Here is a 16,589-nt window from a genome sequence, read left to right as displayed (position 1 = left end):
CAGTCAGGGTCTGAGGGCTCCTGTGAAGAGGATGGTCTGGTAGATTGACCTGGGGCTGTTCAGCCCAGGTGCCACACTCAGGGCAAATGTCACAGGGCTCTGGAGCAGAGGTGGCAGAGAGAAGAAACCAGGGTTGTAAGGGCTACTTGTTTCTAGGGGCTCCGTGGCAGATGCAAAAAGCCTGTGCACTTGTGTGCGTGAAGATGCACGTGCACGCTGCCGACTGACACACTGGAGAAAGTGGAGACCTCTAGAAAGAATCCGAAGGTGGCTCAGGAACGGAGCAAAGGTATGGAGCCAGGTCCGAGAGAGGCAGCCAATGGGACCAGGAAGAGGTTGTGTGAGACACTTCCAGGAGGAAGGGATTCTACTGAAATGTTCAATAACGCAGCTTTTTACAAAGATTCCTGCATTTCGTGTAATCTAAATCTAACATGACACAGACTAAATGAGAACGTCACTTCTATCTGCGCTTATTAGCCATGATTGCTGCTGAGTGACACTCCAACATGTGTTTCGGTGGTGGGATGGCACGCTCAGCCTTACCAGCATTCGGGCTGCCTGCTGGCTTTAATGGTGTGCCCAGCCTGAGCTCTGCAAGCCCAAAGCGCTCCTGGGCAGGTGGGACACTCTGTCCAGCCTGGCAAAGGGGTGGTAAGAGAGGACACGCACCTCAGGGGCCTTCCCCTTTCCTCACAGGCAGAGATACGGCCTTTCCTTTCCTTTTTTTTTAAACTGAAAAGGGACTTTCTATAGCTGGTGACCACGTTGTCCAATAACACCTGCCAGTAGCAATCAGTTTGGATCACAACAGAGAGGGAAAATTATATTATTCTAATACAAATTATTTGGTTGCTGAGGTTCTGATCAAATTAGGCAGCTACTGAATTAAAGCAATGAAATTACTGTGAAGAGGCTGTGCTCGACTTAATTTCAGTCCTCCTGGACCTGAGGAAGCAACAAAGAAAAACGTCTAAAGTGGTCAGAGGAGTTTTCCATAAATACCCCAGGCTGATATTTGGGGAACCTGGGATTTCTGCCTGTCACTAGCAATTTCCTAATTAGTCCAATATATTATGGGCTCAAGCCATTCTCTGGACAGCAGATTTAGCATACTCCTTAAAAGCAGAGGAAACTAAGGCTTACACAACAGCTACGCTGCTCCTTTGATCTGCAGCACAGCTCAGGCACACGAACATAGTGCCTTAATTTCATGTAGAGCAGAGACTCGCGGTAAACTTTAGACCCAAAGGAGTACAGCTGCCTCCTCATTGCAGCCCAGTGCAGGACCCAGAACTTCTAAACTTGAGTTTTTATTTTTCAGCTCTATTTACAAACCTGCCAGATTCAAATTCCTCTCTGTGCCCTGATTGCTGGGCCTTATCTTTTGACAAATGTTTCTTTAGGACAAATTCAACTGTAATCATATCTAGAGTTGGAGGAGTAAGAAAAATACAGGAAGCATAAATCATACTGCAATGTGATCAAGAGAGACCAAATAATGGGGATTTCAGGCAATGAAGGAGGATTCAGTATTAATGTATGTAAAATCCTGCCACATGGAAAGGAAATAGAGTGCTGAGCCAGTGCTGAGGGTGAGGAGGGAAACTGTTGATTTATACCATATCCTCAGAACACTGCCCTCATGTTGGGCACATTTCCGTGTGCTCTTGCTCCTCAGATGGAAAGGGTGTGAAAAATATTTAAGTGGATTAAAAAAAAATCACCCCTGTCACCTGCTGCAGGTAACATCACATCCATGCTTAGGGGAGAGACCCCTGGAGTGCCCCATGCTGGTACCGGCACCACCCTCCTAGGGTGACTGGTGCCACCGTCTCCTGCAGCTTGCAGGAAACTCCCGCAGCTCCTGGGTGCTTCAGGGCAACCAGAGCTGCCTGAAGATAGTGAAGTGACTACCTGCCAGTTACCCCAAACTACATGTTCTGCTTTGCAATCCTAGTTACGTCATTTCTCAGAACTGTGGCAAAATTCTAGAACCTAATGAAAGGTTTTTATATATCAATCACTTTGATTTTTTAATACATTGTTCTTGCATAGTTCCTGCTAGACATTAATACCTTGAGCTGGGATTGTCCTCGCTACTGCAACAGAGCAAACTGAAACACATAGGACCTGACTGAAGAAGATGAAAACAGAGTCAAAGCAGAGAGAGGAAAGGAGAATAGCAGTCTTACCTTGAGTGAGCAGTAGAGCTGTGGAGAAAGAAGAACAAAAGAAAAACAGGAAGAAAGCAGAAAACAAGGAAAAAGTTAATATCCCAATGGGAAGAGCTGTAAAAGCTGTTTGGCAGATGGCAACTTTCAATGAGCAATGAATGTGGCTTAATGCGAGCTCTCTATAGCCGCATGCTAGGTGCAGGTTGGTGAGCAGGCCCAGTAGCAGCAAGATGGAGATGAGGCTGGAGAGAAGAGGTGAGGAGTGGGGCTCTGGGTCCCAAAAGTATCCCCCTGCCCCCATGAGCAAAGGCAGAGGGATGGGATATGGGAGGGGAGTAGCAGGGAGGGGAGGGAAGGAGTGTGGGGAGGCAGTCACACTTGCCATCAGGACCTGACACGACCCAACCTGACCCAAAGGCATTGGCGGTGTCCCTGCCACAGGCAGGAGCTCGTGGGTGCAGAGGAAAGGCTTGACAAAACCAGGGGGGTCTTGCTAAACCGATGCAGTGTTGCTAGTCACTCATGGGGCCAAAAAGAGAGGAAGGCCACGGATGACGGCGAGCACATCGAGAACCTCATCGGGGATGTGTTTATAAAGTGGCTGTTGGCCTCAGGAGCATCATGAAGCAGAGCAGGAGGTAATGCTGCCATGCACCAGCCCCAGGACTCCCCAGGGATATCCTGACTTGCCTGGGTCTACCCCTGCACCTCACAGGTATCGTTCCCAGAGGTTCTGGATGCCAAGTTGGAGTACAGGCAGGCGTAAAGCTTTGAGGCTTCACGGGTCTCTTTGCTCCCAGCTGCATATCTGCCTGGCAGTATTGCACGGGCATTTGCTGTGCAATGCCATCACAGAAGGATGCAACTGCATTTACACAGGAATGCGACTGCATGGTCCTGTGAGATCAGAATGCGAGTTGGGGCAGAAGGAGAAGCGGGGAGGAAGATCCTTGTAAGGAACAAACTTACTCTGACTTTCCATAAAGGCATAGCCTTGGACAGTGGTTTCATGCTCCTTTCCTGCCTTGATTTCCCCACTTCCCCAAATATCACAAACAAACATCCTGCTGGATTCCTCTTAGGTGATACCCCTAGAAAGTCACAGCCTACGTCCAAGTTTCAAACTAATCATAACAGAGTCTGTGTAAGGTATCAAACAGCCAAAAAAACAAAAATCAAACCTCCTTTGAGAGGGGCTGAGCAGCAGCTCCATGCCTTAGCTCTGACTTCTACCTGTCCTTCAAACAGTAAACTGGTCTCTCAAGATGTGTTTGCGTGCTATGATGGTATTGTAATTACTAACACTTATTATCATGCACTTTTGGTCTCTGAAGCTCAAAACTCTGTACAAAAACTGAGTCACTATTAACATCCCCATTTGACAGATGGTGAAACAAGCATAGAGAGGCTAAAGGGAACATTCTGCAAACTCATAAGCAGGCTGGATTCCAGAAGTACTAATTTACCAAGGCTTCCCGGTGCAGGCCTCCGAAATGCAGCCACTTTTACAGAGGTACCTAATTTTATCTATGCTGGTTTGAAAGTGATTTCCTAAGCAATTCCTCAAAGGTCACACGGCCCATCAGAGGCACAGCCAAGGAAAGTAATCCCAAGTCCTGGCTCACCATCTCTTCTGAGCTCTGCTGGATAACACTCGTGGGCATTGCTCTTCATTTAGATTGCGAAGAGGCTCAGACCAGTCAAGATCAGCCACATGATCTGGCACTGCAAAGAAAATGCCAGCGGCCCTGCACATCAGCCTTGGGACACTATGGAGCCTGGCAGCAGTTCAGCGCCCGTCTGCATCAACATATATGAGCGCGCATGTATATATGTATATTTGGAAGAGGAAGGCTACAAATGGACAACAAGCCTCTGAACTCACTGCATCTCTATTAGCACCTGGGAACTGTTTTAATCAATGTAATGATCACTTCATAATGAGGGCACTCAGGGGAACACACTTATCCATGTGCGCCAATACTGCGTACTGGGAAAGGAGATTGAAAGGAAGGGAAGATGAAGAAGTCACTTGCTGAGTATCTCTAATGTTTCGGTCAATCCTTTTGAGAGTTAAGAATCTTTGGGGAATAAAGTCATGAACAAATCCTGCAGCAAGTAGCATGGCCACAGAGCCAAGAGAAGCAACAAGGCATTTGCTCTGCCTTCACAATCTCCTACCCTCACACAGCTTTGCCAGTAAGTTCCAGGTCAGGCACTGCTCCTCGTAGCACTAATCCGACTCTCCCACCCTGTCACATCTCCATGCTTCCTTGCAGCCTCGTTGCTCTCCCACAGTCTTCTGGTCCTCCAGACCATGTGGGAAAATTTAATTTGTATTTTTTGCAATTACAACCATTACCACAATGTGTCGATTTCAGTGTTCAAATTTAATATAATGAGATACATCGACCCCTAAGCTACAGTGGTTATTAAAAAAAAAAATCACTCATTCCTCATGTATTTTAAAACTGTTATTCTATAGCTTTGGGATTTAAGTTTATTTTTTCTCCATCTCCTTTTGAGCCTGCAAAAGAAGTATTTTTCTCCCTTTCACTTATGCTATGATACATGAATATTTGAAGAAGTCTATAAAGCTATGAATGAAACATCAAGAATATGGCATGCAGAAAGCCAAGGGATTATTTTATCTTTATATTTCTGAGTGAATGCTGTGCATGCAAGCAAGAAAATGATTTCACGGACTAAAGCTTCCTTCCTGCACACGTATCTGCTAATATGCCCTTAGTCCTGACCTGTAATGTTTCCTGACAGTCCATGTGGGGATGCTGTACCTGTGCCCTTACGACAGTCCCTGTGCTGTTCCCATCCTGCAAGGTTCCCTCTCCTGTCCCCAGCCCAGCCCAGCCGGCCTCGCTCTGTCTCCAGGGCATGTCCTCTCCTCCATTCCTGCTCCTCTTGAGTGGCCAAGTTGGTTCACCTCAGGTCTGCAGCATGGCCTCATTGCTATTGGCATCTCTGGTAGTCTCAGAGGCTCGACAAGCATACTGCTATAGGGAGCTGCTAAAATTAGCTCAGCATTCAAATCCAAAATAGCAAATCCATGTATCCCTTACCTAAACCTTGCCCAGCGCGAGTGCAGACAAATACATGTACCTGCAGACAAGGCAAGTGACACTAACTCTGCTTTTCACTCAATCCTCCGGGGACATGAAGCCTTGTCTTCAATACAAAAAAAGGGAGTGGGCATTTTCAATGTTAAAAGGAGGAAGCACACAGGAGGGATACACAGAAAAAGGCACGTAAGCTCAGCGTGACTTCCAGTATTGCTGCAAGTACCGACAGGATTGATGTAAAACATGAAGGTTTCCTACCTCAGCCTGGCCCCTGCATATTAATTAAGCCATTGCCTTGCACAAATGAGTCTGTTAGTATGAAACATCAAACGTGATCATGTGCAAAATGCCAAACGCTGCCTGTCGTATTCTTGATTAACGCAGAAGGAAGTAGGAGCTGGTCACGGGAGATCACGGGGTGCTTCCCTGGGATGAGTGCCTGGGCGCCCAGGCTCTGCACTGGGAAGAGGCGATGGCTGGGGGGACTCCCGGCAGCAGAGGGGGAAGTTGCTGCGTTGTAGCCATGTGGAGCTGGGAGAAAACAGCCCTTCACACACGGGTGCTTCCCAGACGCAGCTTGGCTCTTCACTGTATGGAAGCTGCCTTCCTTGTGCTGTTCTGTGATACTGCATTTGGCTGCATCCCAGCTTAAATTCTGGATCTCAGTTACTCCTTTATTGGGATTTCTCTGCTCTGCAGGCCTGTTTCTTTTTAGTTAGGCAAAGCCAACATTTTATGTATGAGCTCTGTCTCCCTGACATCTTGGAAAACCTACAATTTAGACCTCAACTTCGCAGCTAAAAAGATAATGACTAATAAAAAATTTAATCTTCATGTTTCCTACATGCTAAGGGGTCAAATTCTGCTGCAGTAGAAATGCTGGTGTGAAAGGGCATCCCAGTTTCCTTTTAAATGATGGAATGCCCTTTTCTGCCTCCCAGTACCTCCCAGAGGGACCTGAACACGCTACATCCTTTATTCTGTACTCTTTCTTGATTAACATAACTTTAATATTAACACATTGCCCAGATCCCATGCACACCTGGAGGAGCTCAGTAACCATGCAAACTGAGGGGTGAACGATGAATGTTTCTGGCTATTACTGCATCTCTAAAGGGTTCGTCCACACTGCAGAGCATGGAGCTCTAATACAGACCTCTGCACCAGTGTCACACACGCTGGACATGCTTGGCTCGCGTGGCTGGCACTGCTTCAGAAGTGACCCACACAGCCAGCTAGTAGAGCTAAGGAGCCCAGTGCCTGGCCCAGGGCTTGTTCTGCTTCTGCAAGTCCAGGAGATAAGGCCGGGGGTCCTGGCAAGGTGCAAACATGTGGTTAGATGCTCAGCTCGCTGACGGGGTAGCGGCCACTCCTCTTCCAGATGCAAGAGTCCACAGACTCCGACTCCACACCAAGCTGAGGTGAGCAAAGAGTTTCCCTAAAGGACTGTGCAGAACTGTAAAACTGTTTCTTTTCATAGGCTAAACAAGTCTGAGATTTTGCATCATTAGCCTGAATCCTATTACTGTTGAGGGCAATAACAAAGCTCTTACAGACTCTGAGGAACAGAACCAGGTCCATTCTCTCCATCAAGAGAACCAGCACCATTCAGCTTTATCACAGTGCAGCATGCAAACGGTTTTTACAAACGGGAAGAAGATAACAGAAATCTAAGATTTCTTTGATATTCCCTTTTACAGCTGATAGGAGAAGAAGATTCTCTGAATCTACCCATACTTCAGGAGCTGCAGCCATGTGTGCTCTTACATATTGATGCAGCTTAACTTATCTCAGCATGGTCTTGTACCAAGCTACATCATCTTCATCAATATTTTGAATCAGATAATGTGGTTTGTTCAATCCAACCTAGGAACCCATCTTTCTTTGCAGTTTAATCCTTACTCTGTGCATCCCAGCCACATCGTCTTGCTGGGACAGGCGGCTTTCCTGTGAGTGGTGTAGACACATGATTGAACAGAGATGTGTCAAGAGACTTGTCTGTACCAGGTGACTCTGTGCTGGGAGGGCTGAGGGGACTTCAGACAAAATCTCCCCAAGACAGGTCACGCCATCTATTCAATCAGGGCCATGGGGCCTCTGTGTTCCCACTTCCAGTAAAGTCATATCTTGTAAGAGACATGGTTCCCAAAGCAAAATTTTGCAAGGATGTTGCAAAAGTTTAGCGCACTTTTGCAAGAAGGATGTTTTACAAAGTGCAGCACTCCGGAATCAGCATTCATGCATCATCCCTGAGGCTGAATCTCCTACTGCTGTGCCACTGACTGAATTCTCATGAGGAGGCTCCCAATTACCCTCATGAAACATAATTTTCCAAACTAAATTTTCATCATTACCTGCTATCAGACAGAATCTTCCAAAGTAGCCTCACTTGTCATTCTGGCTTCATCAACGCTAAGGCTAACCACAAGTTAAGCAGAAGACTTGACTTCTTCCAGAAAAAAAACGTGTAAATTTTGCTCCTGTAATGCAGGACTGCATACTAAGTGTGAAAGCTGATGTGTGAAGACAGTAGAAACAGCCTGGATTTCTCTGAAATCCTGCTGGGCTGAGAGTAACAAAAACCTAGGTCTGAGCTGCGAGCTAAGTGATACTAGAGCTGCCATGAGAGTAACAATCAACCCAAAAGGCAGCATCTTGTACTAAGAGAAAAATCTTGTTTCACCACAGAAACATTTTAAAAAGGTGTTGGAAAGGAAGTTTGGCCAGAAAGGTGGCTCAGCATGCTGTGAGGTTTTGAAGCCCAGCACTATGCTGTAGATTGGGATTTGTTTTGTCACTGTACATACAGAGGAAAGATGAGACAGGAAGGATCCAGAGGTTAACTCCTTAAAAAGGAGAAGACCAAACAAACAAACAAACAAACAAAAACCCAGGCAAGAACCCTGGGGGACAGTCAGCACGATGGAGCACGATGAAGCACACACTTCACTCTCTTGACAAGTGGCTTCTTTTCGCTTATTAATTTTAACTTAACTAGCTTAAAGCAAGCACCATCTTTGCTGACATTCTTTGCATCTAATACACCCCTACCGAGGCAATATCGGTTTTCATCACCCAGAAGGGGTTGGCAAGACACTCATCTCACATCTATTCCAATCTCTCTCTGAATTACCTGAGCACATCAGCTGGTAAAGTAAAACAGTCAGCAGCAGCACAGGTACCCTCTGAAATAGCACAAGGGATTTTTAAGAATACCAGGCTCTAGAGCCAAACCTGAATTCAAAATAAACTCTCCAATTATTGACCAGGATGGTTTGAAAAGCACACATCTACTCACCTGATCACTGGCTCACCCTTGCTGCCAGTTCTGCCTTCCTCCAGGAAGAAAGGACAACACACTAAGCCTCAGGCACATTTCATCCAGTGCTCTCAGTTTTTATGCTTAAGAGGAGCTAGCAACTATGCTCTTCAAAGTAAAGTCCTTGGGTAAGGGTGGAATCCTGGCACGAAGCTATGACAGTGCAAGGACGATTGAGATGGACTGGTTGTCTGTGCATGACCCTGACAGGAGATTACTTCAAAACATAACTTGCCAGTCAGCTGAGGTGAGCAACACACTCTCGCTCCCAAAGGGGCAGGAGGAAAGGTTTTGAGGACAATATGAAGAGCCCCAAAACATCAGATACTCTTATAGCACCGAGGCACAGCCTCTGTATGAGAGCACTAAGTGGGAAGCAACAAGACGACCATCTTATCTGATGATCTAGGTGTGTTCTAATAAGTGTGTTTCTTTAAAAATTGAAGTGCAATTAGCAAATATAGGGACGTAGACTGCAACACATAACAAAAAACAGTCCAATCCTCTATATCCTGAAGCATGTGTATTTAAAAAAAAAAAGGAGAGAGAGAGAGAGAGAGATTCAGGGCTCACAGAGACCAGAATCAGGGCAGAAACTTCAGTGTGATGCTCTAGATTGTTGACAGTATAAGCAGGAGAGCGAGTCACAAGCAGGTGATTTTCTTTCTGTATTTCACACTGGTGAGATGGAGGCGGGAGCCCTATGGACAGAGAAGTGCAGAGGAGACACCAATGGTGATCCAAGAGCTGAAGGAAATACTTTGCAGTCACAAACTGAAAGGGCTATATGTAACATGTAGACACCTACATAAAGACTGAAACACTAGGCGGTTCTTTAGCCTAACATAGAAAGGCATGTGAAGAACCAGTGGCTATAAGCTGAAGCCAGACAACTTTCTTCTAGAAGTCATGCCTAGGAAGTCAAGAGCCTTACCAGAAGTCAGACTCAAGGGTCTGTGCTCAACACACAACATAATGTCCCTCATTGCTTAGAGGCCACATGAAAGGGTCTAGGGGCTTTAAATTATGAATACACTTTGACTTTAAACTTAACAAATCCATGGATGCAATGTGACATTATCATGCTAATGCAAGCTGTGTCTATCCCAAATGTCCTGTAGAGCTGCGCATGGGAGTGAGGACAGGCTAGAGGATATTGCTGTGTGCCTGAAAAAAGAGACACAAGACATTTCAACAAGGGAAAGCTGTGAGATATCCAGGCAACTGCCAGATGTTCTCACCACCTGCAGCAGTATACAGGAATAAAAATAAGCCCTTGGGCACATGCATCTGACTTTACTACATATCAGACACTCAGAATGTGGTATTCCTTTTTGTTAAATGCTTCTCTTTTAAATATAGCCCCTCCTGGGCCACCCCAAAGATGATGAATCCAATGGCAAAACTCAGCAACTGAGAAAGAGGACACAACAAGGACAAAGCTACACATAAGGGAAGACATGACTAAATGTCAGGATTTCTTCCCAATATGATCCTGATCTGCTAAGGGATCCTCAGCCTCACTGTATCCAATCCTAAACTACAACATCGACAGTGCTCCACACCCTCTGGATGAAAGGCTGTAATTATTTACAACACTTTTTTTTTTTTTGTTAAGATGAAAAATATTGAGATGTTTGCTTGTATTTTAAAAAATACAAGGGAAAAAAGTTAGCTCACACCTTCCCTCTTTTCCCAGGGCTTTTCCTCGCACCACAGGGAAACCCAATAGCACCAATGCAATGCCCTGGCAGGAACGACAGAGAGAAGGACAGCAGAGTGTACGGGGTGAGCTTAAGAGGCAGCCATGCATTTTGCCCTTTCCTTGTCTAACATGTTCTCTAAGGTCCTGCCAAAGGAGGAGGAGAGGGGAGAACAGCAAAGATGTGCTCAGAAGGGCTCAAACCAAACCAGGAGGAACCCAACCAAAATAACACAGCCTCAAAGGACCAAGCATTGCACAAAAGCAGGATCAGAAGTAGGCTAGGCTCTAAAAGGCAGAGATGACACCAAAACAGGGTGAGAGCAAGAATACAGGAGGGCAGAGAAGAAAAGTCAATCTGTCTACAGGAGAAGGAGAAAAGGAGGGAGGGGAGATAGGACAAAAAGGGTTATATTTTTGGAGCTGGGGTTTAGAGACTTGATTCTTTTTTTTTTTTTTCCATTTGTTTTTCATAAAGGATCTCACACCTGATATTCCTCGTTCCATCCATTTCGGTTCACCAAGGGCAATGAAGAAATTCTCCTGCCTTTCGTACTCCTCCTCATCTACTATTTTAACCCTTACGGTCTTCCTGTAGGGACAACAAGAGAGACAACCGTGTAGAGCGGGTCGGCCGGTCGCAGGAGACGCAGCAGCAGCAGCAGCGCACGCGTCCCGCATGCAGCCCGGTGCCCGCTGCCTGGGCGCTGTGCCGGTGGCCTGCTCGCTTGGCATCGGTCGCAGCTGCTCTTCGGGGAGGGTGTTAAGGGGAGATGGGGCTGGCGAGGGGGAGAGGGAGAGGAAGGAGGGTTGCACCTTGCTGATGGTTAGTGGGAGGTGACTTTTGCAGCACTTTTTTGTTGTTGTTGTTTTTTTTTTTCTCAGTGTCACATGGTAATAGAAAGGGTGACTGGAAAGCACCAGGAGCCACTGCACAGTACACAAGGCATTTTAGCTGGAAGGTCAATTGCTTCTGTTACCCTCACAATTAGTAATAAATCTGCAGGGACTCTGGGCTCGGAGACCGAGAAGGAGAGAGATGTGTGCTCACAGACACGCTCCCCAGCGGGGGCGAGTCGGGTCTTCGCAGCCAGCCCACAGCTCTGCCAGCTTCAAAGGATGCTGATATTCCTCATTTCCATTTTCAAAATGGCATATCTTATTGCTTCTGCTCTTTGATACAGTCTGCCTCCTCTTCCTGCCCCGAATGTTCCCTGACCGAGAGACTCCGCTTTCTGGGAGAGCAGACAGCTTTGCTGGGAGCTCGCAGAAGACAGAATGGCACTAAAATACCTCGGAGACTTGAATGAAAACAACCTTGACACTGGAGGAGAGCTGTCTCCTTCTCCCAGCCGCCAGGTTTCCAGGCTATGTCTAGCACCCCTGCCATGCACAGGGCTCAATCAAAAGTGGAGTGTCAGCTCTCTGCCCTGCCCTGAGCCGTCACTCATAGAGTTGTTCTGGAGGGCTCACAGTCTTTACCCAGTCCTTCTGGGAATTTATTAGGAGCTCCTTCTCTGCCAGGCCTTGATTCCTGTGTTTTGCTAATGTGGGACTATCAGGACACCCCACAGGGTGACAATCTCCTAGGATGCTGGATGCCTTCCTAACAAGCGCCTTCCCACTGAGGCTGCAAGACTTGCTTGGGCTGCCTTAGTCCCTTCCATCAGTAGGAATGATGGAAGGTCCCTCTCCGAGCCACTGCAAAAATATTCACAACAAGGACTGCGCTCTCCTTCTCTCTCTCCTTCCCTTGTCCCTTTTCCCAGGCCCCCCACCACACTTTCCATCCCACTCATGCTCCAGAGGTACCATGTGACACAGGTATGTGCGCACAGCAGTGTTTTGGACAGAGCAGTTGGAAACAAAAAGAAATCAGAGGAAAAGGAGAAGAGGAGGAAGGGCAAGAAAGAAAAGAGGAAAGAAGAATGTTAACGTTAGTCTGCAGGGCCAGTACTACACCTTTATGTAAACTCATATCCACCATGCGTGGGCTCATCAGCTCAAGGAAGAAATTCTTGTTTTTTTCATACTCCTCATCATCAATTACCTTGATGTGAACTGTTTTGCTGTGGATGGAAAAATAATAAGTGTCATAAAGAGGGGAAGAGAATAGAGAAGCAGAAGTGGAGGAAGGCAAGGATTGGCATGGGAGCATTAGACAGTCATAGTTTTCTCACTCACGGAACAAGTTCAATATGAGAAGGGCTAAAGCCCACTACTGCCAGTGACACTGTCCTATCTTCTGTTTAAGCAGAGGGCCTGAAGACAGGACACACTATACAAAATGTAGTTGAACACAGACAGCTCTGGCCCCCTTCCAAATGAGCACACACGCATAAAACACACGCACAAGTACACACCACGCAGGCACCAACTATAACCTCCATATTGAGAACTATCAGTCTTTCAGGGACACCTTGAGTGACCACATGGGAAGATGCTGCAACCGTTAGCTCTGAGTTCAAGTTAAAATGAGCCATCGGTGAGGCGGGTTAATCAGCTGCCTAAGGAAAAGCCTATCTCTGCAGCTGACTCTTGAGTAGTGCTATTTGCTGGACTAGCCAGGCAGAAAATGCTGCGTTTGTCCTTAGTCAAATTTCTTATGAGTTCCAGGAACATTCTGGGGGAAAAGAATGAAAGAGCTTGCCATGACCTGGTTTCTTTCACAGAAAATAGATGTCTTAAACAGAGGTCATATTCCTTGGTTCTCACTCCTATACACACGCACGCACAAACACAACAATCTAAACAACTTGACGGCTTTGCCAATTATGCTGTCTCCCTTTCAGCCAGTGTCGCTCTGATTGTCTCAGGCTGAAAATTATACCTGCACTTTGCTTGCTTTCTTATCAGTTGAAAGGCTTGCTAAAAATCACATCCCTCACCCATGATGGAATGGATTGGTGCTTTCATTCTGGGATGATCTCACGCCCTCTTAAATTTAAAATTGTCTGCATATGCACCAATGATCACGTATAATTATATTCTCGTATACATGCACGTGTTCGAAACGGGCATGCAGTTGTTATCTTGAGGCTCCTAGCCTTTCAGTCAGCCCTGAACCCAAGCTGGAACTCCATTTTTTTTAAATCAAAAGTCAATTCCACAAAAGTGCATTTCCATTACCCCAAAACAACTGGTCCCAAGAACTAGGCAAGTCGCCCATCTCACCAGGGAATGACTTCCCATCCAGCAGCTTAGCACCCACAAACACATCTCACCCCCAGCCTTCCCTGACCATCCTCAACATTTAGATCAGTCCCCTGATGAATTTGGTATCTATAATTTGTCTTGGCTGTGTATAGAAAGGAAGAAAAAGCAGGGCTGGAGATCACAGAGCCTAAGCAAGACAGACCCAGTCTTCAAATTACCATGAGTGTCTCAGTTTCCCCATAAGCGAGCTGCTCTGCTAAGGCATTCACAGGATTTTGGGGAAGATGTGGATCTTTATGACTGTCAAATACAATCAAACCTACTGATATAAAGTGCTGTAGACATAAGAAACAGCATTACGCTGTTTGACCCTTTGCCTTATAGGGAAAAGGACTGATGCACTGCAAAGGGTGTATGTTAACAAACACTCCTAGTGCCAGAATGTGCGGCATCTGGAAATCTCTCATACATATTACGAGTTGGGGACTTGAGTTCCTCCCTTCATGAGGACAGTGACGATGACTTCTTTGGCTCTCATGAGAAGCTAAAGGAGCCCAGGCCATCTGTGGAGGTACTGCCTGGCCCTCTTGCAGTAAGGAGTTGGAGTTGCTGAGCACTCTGTTGAGTTCAAGGAGAGCTGAGCACTGACTACAAACTCCAAGTTTACTCTCAAAACTCCGTTACTAACCCTTACTGCTAGCTTGTCACCCATCATCCACCAAACCCTCAGGGTGGGGTAAACATGAAGATTTCACTTGTTCAGTGCCGTAGCCCATACATTAGTGACCTTGTTTTTTAAAAAACAAACAATCAAACAAACAACCTGTACATGGCCTTACTGTGTTGAATATCAGGCACTAAATGATGCACAGTACCTTTGATCCCATAGCGCTCTGGAGAGTAAGCACTCCAGGCCCGAATCCCCGGGATGCTGTGGTTATTACAGACCCGGCTGCGTCAAAGAGCAGAAGGAACAGACCTTGGACTGTCACCCTTGCTGCCAGGCCTGGGCAAATGCAGTAGCACTGGCCCATGCTTGCTAGCTAACGCCCAAGCAACTGCTCCACTTAAGAGCAGCTGAGGGAAAGAGCACTAGCAAATTGTATAATACTTAAGGAAGGCTTTTCGATCCCTGAAAATCATCATTTCACAACACAAAATAGGAGGGTTGATTAATTTTTTTCCTGCACTTGGCATGCCTACTGGCATCATTAACAACCACAAAATCTGATTCCTGAGTCATCACTGGGTCTCCACTCTGGCTGTGGAAGTCCTGCTCCCTGTGCTGCCTCTTTTCTCACCAGATCCAAACCCTGCCTGTTAATGACGGCACAGGGGACTAGGGAAAAGTTTTAACAACCTTTACTATATACTCCAGTGCTATGAATATGCAAGAAAAGCCACCTCAGATTCTTCTTTATAAGCTAATTCATCTTTACTTTCGCCCCTGCTTGTTCTGCAAATAAGCTGCACTAATGCTAGCAAGCCTCCTTTCCCTTCTCTAGTCCTGTTCAATCTCTGCTAACACAGACTGAAAGATTTTTAACAATGTGTCTCTTCTATAAATGTTGATGCTCTGCTAAAACTTCGTGAGGATGATTTCATTGCATTTTCTTTGGAGAGGTTGACTGGATGACTTTTTTGAACCACGTGTTGTCTAGGTCTCTAGTATTTTGCAAAGGCTTTTCAATTTGCTGAATTAAATCTACATCTGATTCATAGCTCTGATCTCTTTTTTGCTCCTACTGCAGAACAGAAGATGAGGTTTTTGAAAGCAGCTAGAGCTTCCTATACTCCATTAGCTTCGGAAAATCCCATTCACAAACAGCACTGCTTATAGTTTTGAATGATGGGCAACTTCTGTTCTTCTGAGCTTTTGACTTTTCATGACTTTTAGTTGCTAACTTTTCCTTCGGCCTTTTTTTTCTGAGAAAATATGTGGAGTATTGAACACAGAAGAAATTGGTGTTTCACTTTAAAAAGCAGAACAAGTAGATATTTGTTTGTTTTCTAAAAGGTGTTTTCAGTGTGAACAGCCCCACGTTACTCAGCATCCGCAACAAAACTAGTCCAAAAAGGATGCAGACGCTGTTTCTTGGAGGCCATTTTGGTATCGTGACTACAGCTTTAGGCAAAACGTACAATAAATGCACATTATTTCAGTCTGTCTTTTTATAGCAACTATGTTTTTATGAGGCAGCTCTGCCATTTCCGTGAGTAGTGTATGTGCATACTGAAGTGGAATACCCATTTAATGAGAAAGCGTGCACGGAAGATGATCTCTGTGGCGGTATGTGTGGAAAGCCTGATTTTACGCAATGCACTCAACAGCACAATGAATACTCAAAGCTGTGGACTCGAGAAGTAATGACTCACTGTATGCACATTCTGTTAAGTGCAGAGTGGTCTATACAGCCTACTAAGTAGTTCCATAGGGGTGAGATTTTTTTGAATCATCTTTTTTAATTATAAAAAATTCCAGGAAGAGAATTGAGTAGATGTCTGTAGGGAAAATGCACTTTTAAATGTTGGCGTTACAAAAAGAAACCCCTTGAGGTGCGCAGCCGGTGTAGTCTCCTGAGGTCACTGGGAAATCTTTACTCACACCAGGGTGGCACTGTCTCACACTTGGGGCCAAACAGATCCACCTGCTAATTCTTGAATGCTGCTGACAATGAAACAGGAGGAAATTCCTTGTCTCATTTGTCGACAGACTAAAAATAGTATACCAGAGAAGGTATTTTGAAGGCTGTCCAAATACAGAGGAAGAAGTAAAATAACACGTACACTTGAGCTAGTGACGTTGGGTGACCGACCCATGTGCCTGTTTGCCATCCATCGGAGAGAACACTGTGAGGCACAGGGATTAGGGCCCTACAAATTTCAATACCTAGGGCCAAACTTAGGCAGAGGATACAGAGACTCCATACACAGATCAGAACAAAGTCCCATTCACCAGCTAAACTGCATACATCAAAGCCTGTGCAAAGGCAGCCTTACAGTTTTAGGCCCCAAAGAGGATGAGCTGCACGAGGACAGTGTTCTACCTGACCAACATAGCTTTGATGAGAGCTCCTCCTCATGGCAGACCACATGGCTTCTGCGACCCATCCTCACAACCTTAATGTGTAGGATGGCTACTCAGACACCCTGGCATC

General features: G+C 45.9%; 1 protein-coding gene across 3 annotated transcripts in view; it reads right to left on the bottom strand.

Moving 5' to 3' along the window:
• The window catches only part of SLC8A3 (solute carrier family 8 member A3), a 92,723-nt gene that overhangs the window by 10,670 nt on the left and 65,464 nt on the right, over window positions 1–16,589 (bottom strand). Inside the window, exons 2-3 of one of the 3 annotated variants that reach the window (XM_088536588.1) lie at window positions 12,238–12,344; window positions 2,196–2,213 (exon numbers count right to left, since the gene is read on the bottom strand). In XM_088536588.1, the coding sequence (XP_088392714.1) occupies window positions 2,196–2,213; window positions 12,238–12,344 (125 nt within the window). Of the gene's footprint in view, window positions 1–2,195; window positions 2,214–10,763; window positions 10,868–12,237; window positions 12,345–16,589 lie in introns of all 3 variants that reach the window. The other 2 variants (XM_010226041.2, XM_088536589.1) reach the window with 2 other exon arrangements.

The sequence above is a fragment of the Tinamus guttatus genome, unplaced genomic scaffold (genome assembly GCF_059628265.1).
Source record: "Tinamus guttatus ecotype Peru unplaced genomic scaffold, ASM5962826v1 Tinamus_guttatus_pri_ptg000676l, whole genome shotgun sequence".
Taxonomy (NCBI): domain Eukaryota; kingdom Metazoa; phylum Chordata; class Aves; order Tinamiformes; family Tinamidae; genus Tinamus; species Tinamus guttatus.
The sequence above is the reverse complement of the archived record's forward strand: the minus strand, read 5'-3'. Positions and strand labels throughout refer to the sequence as shown.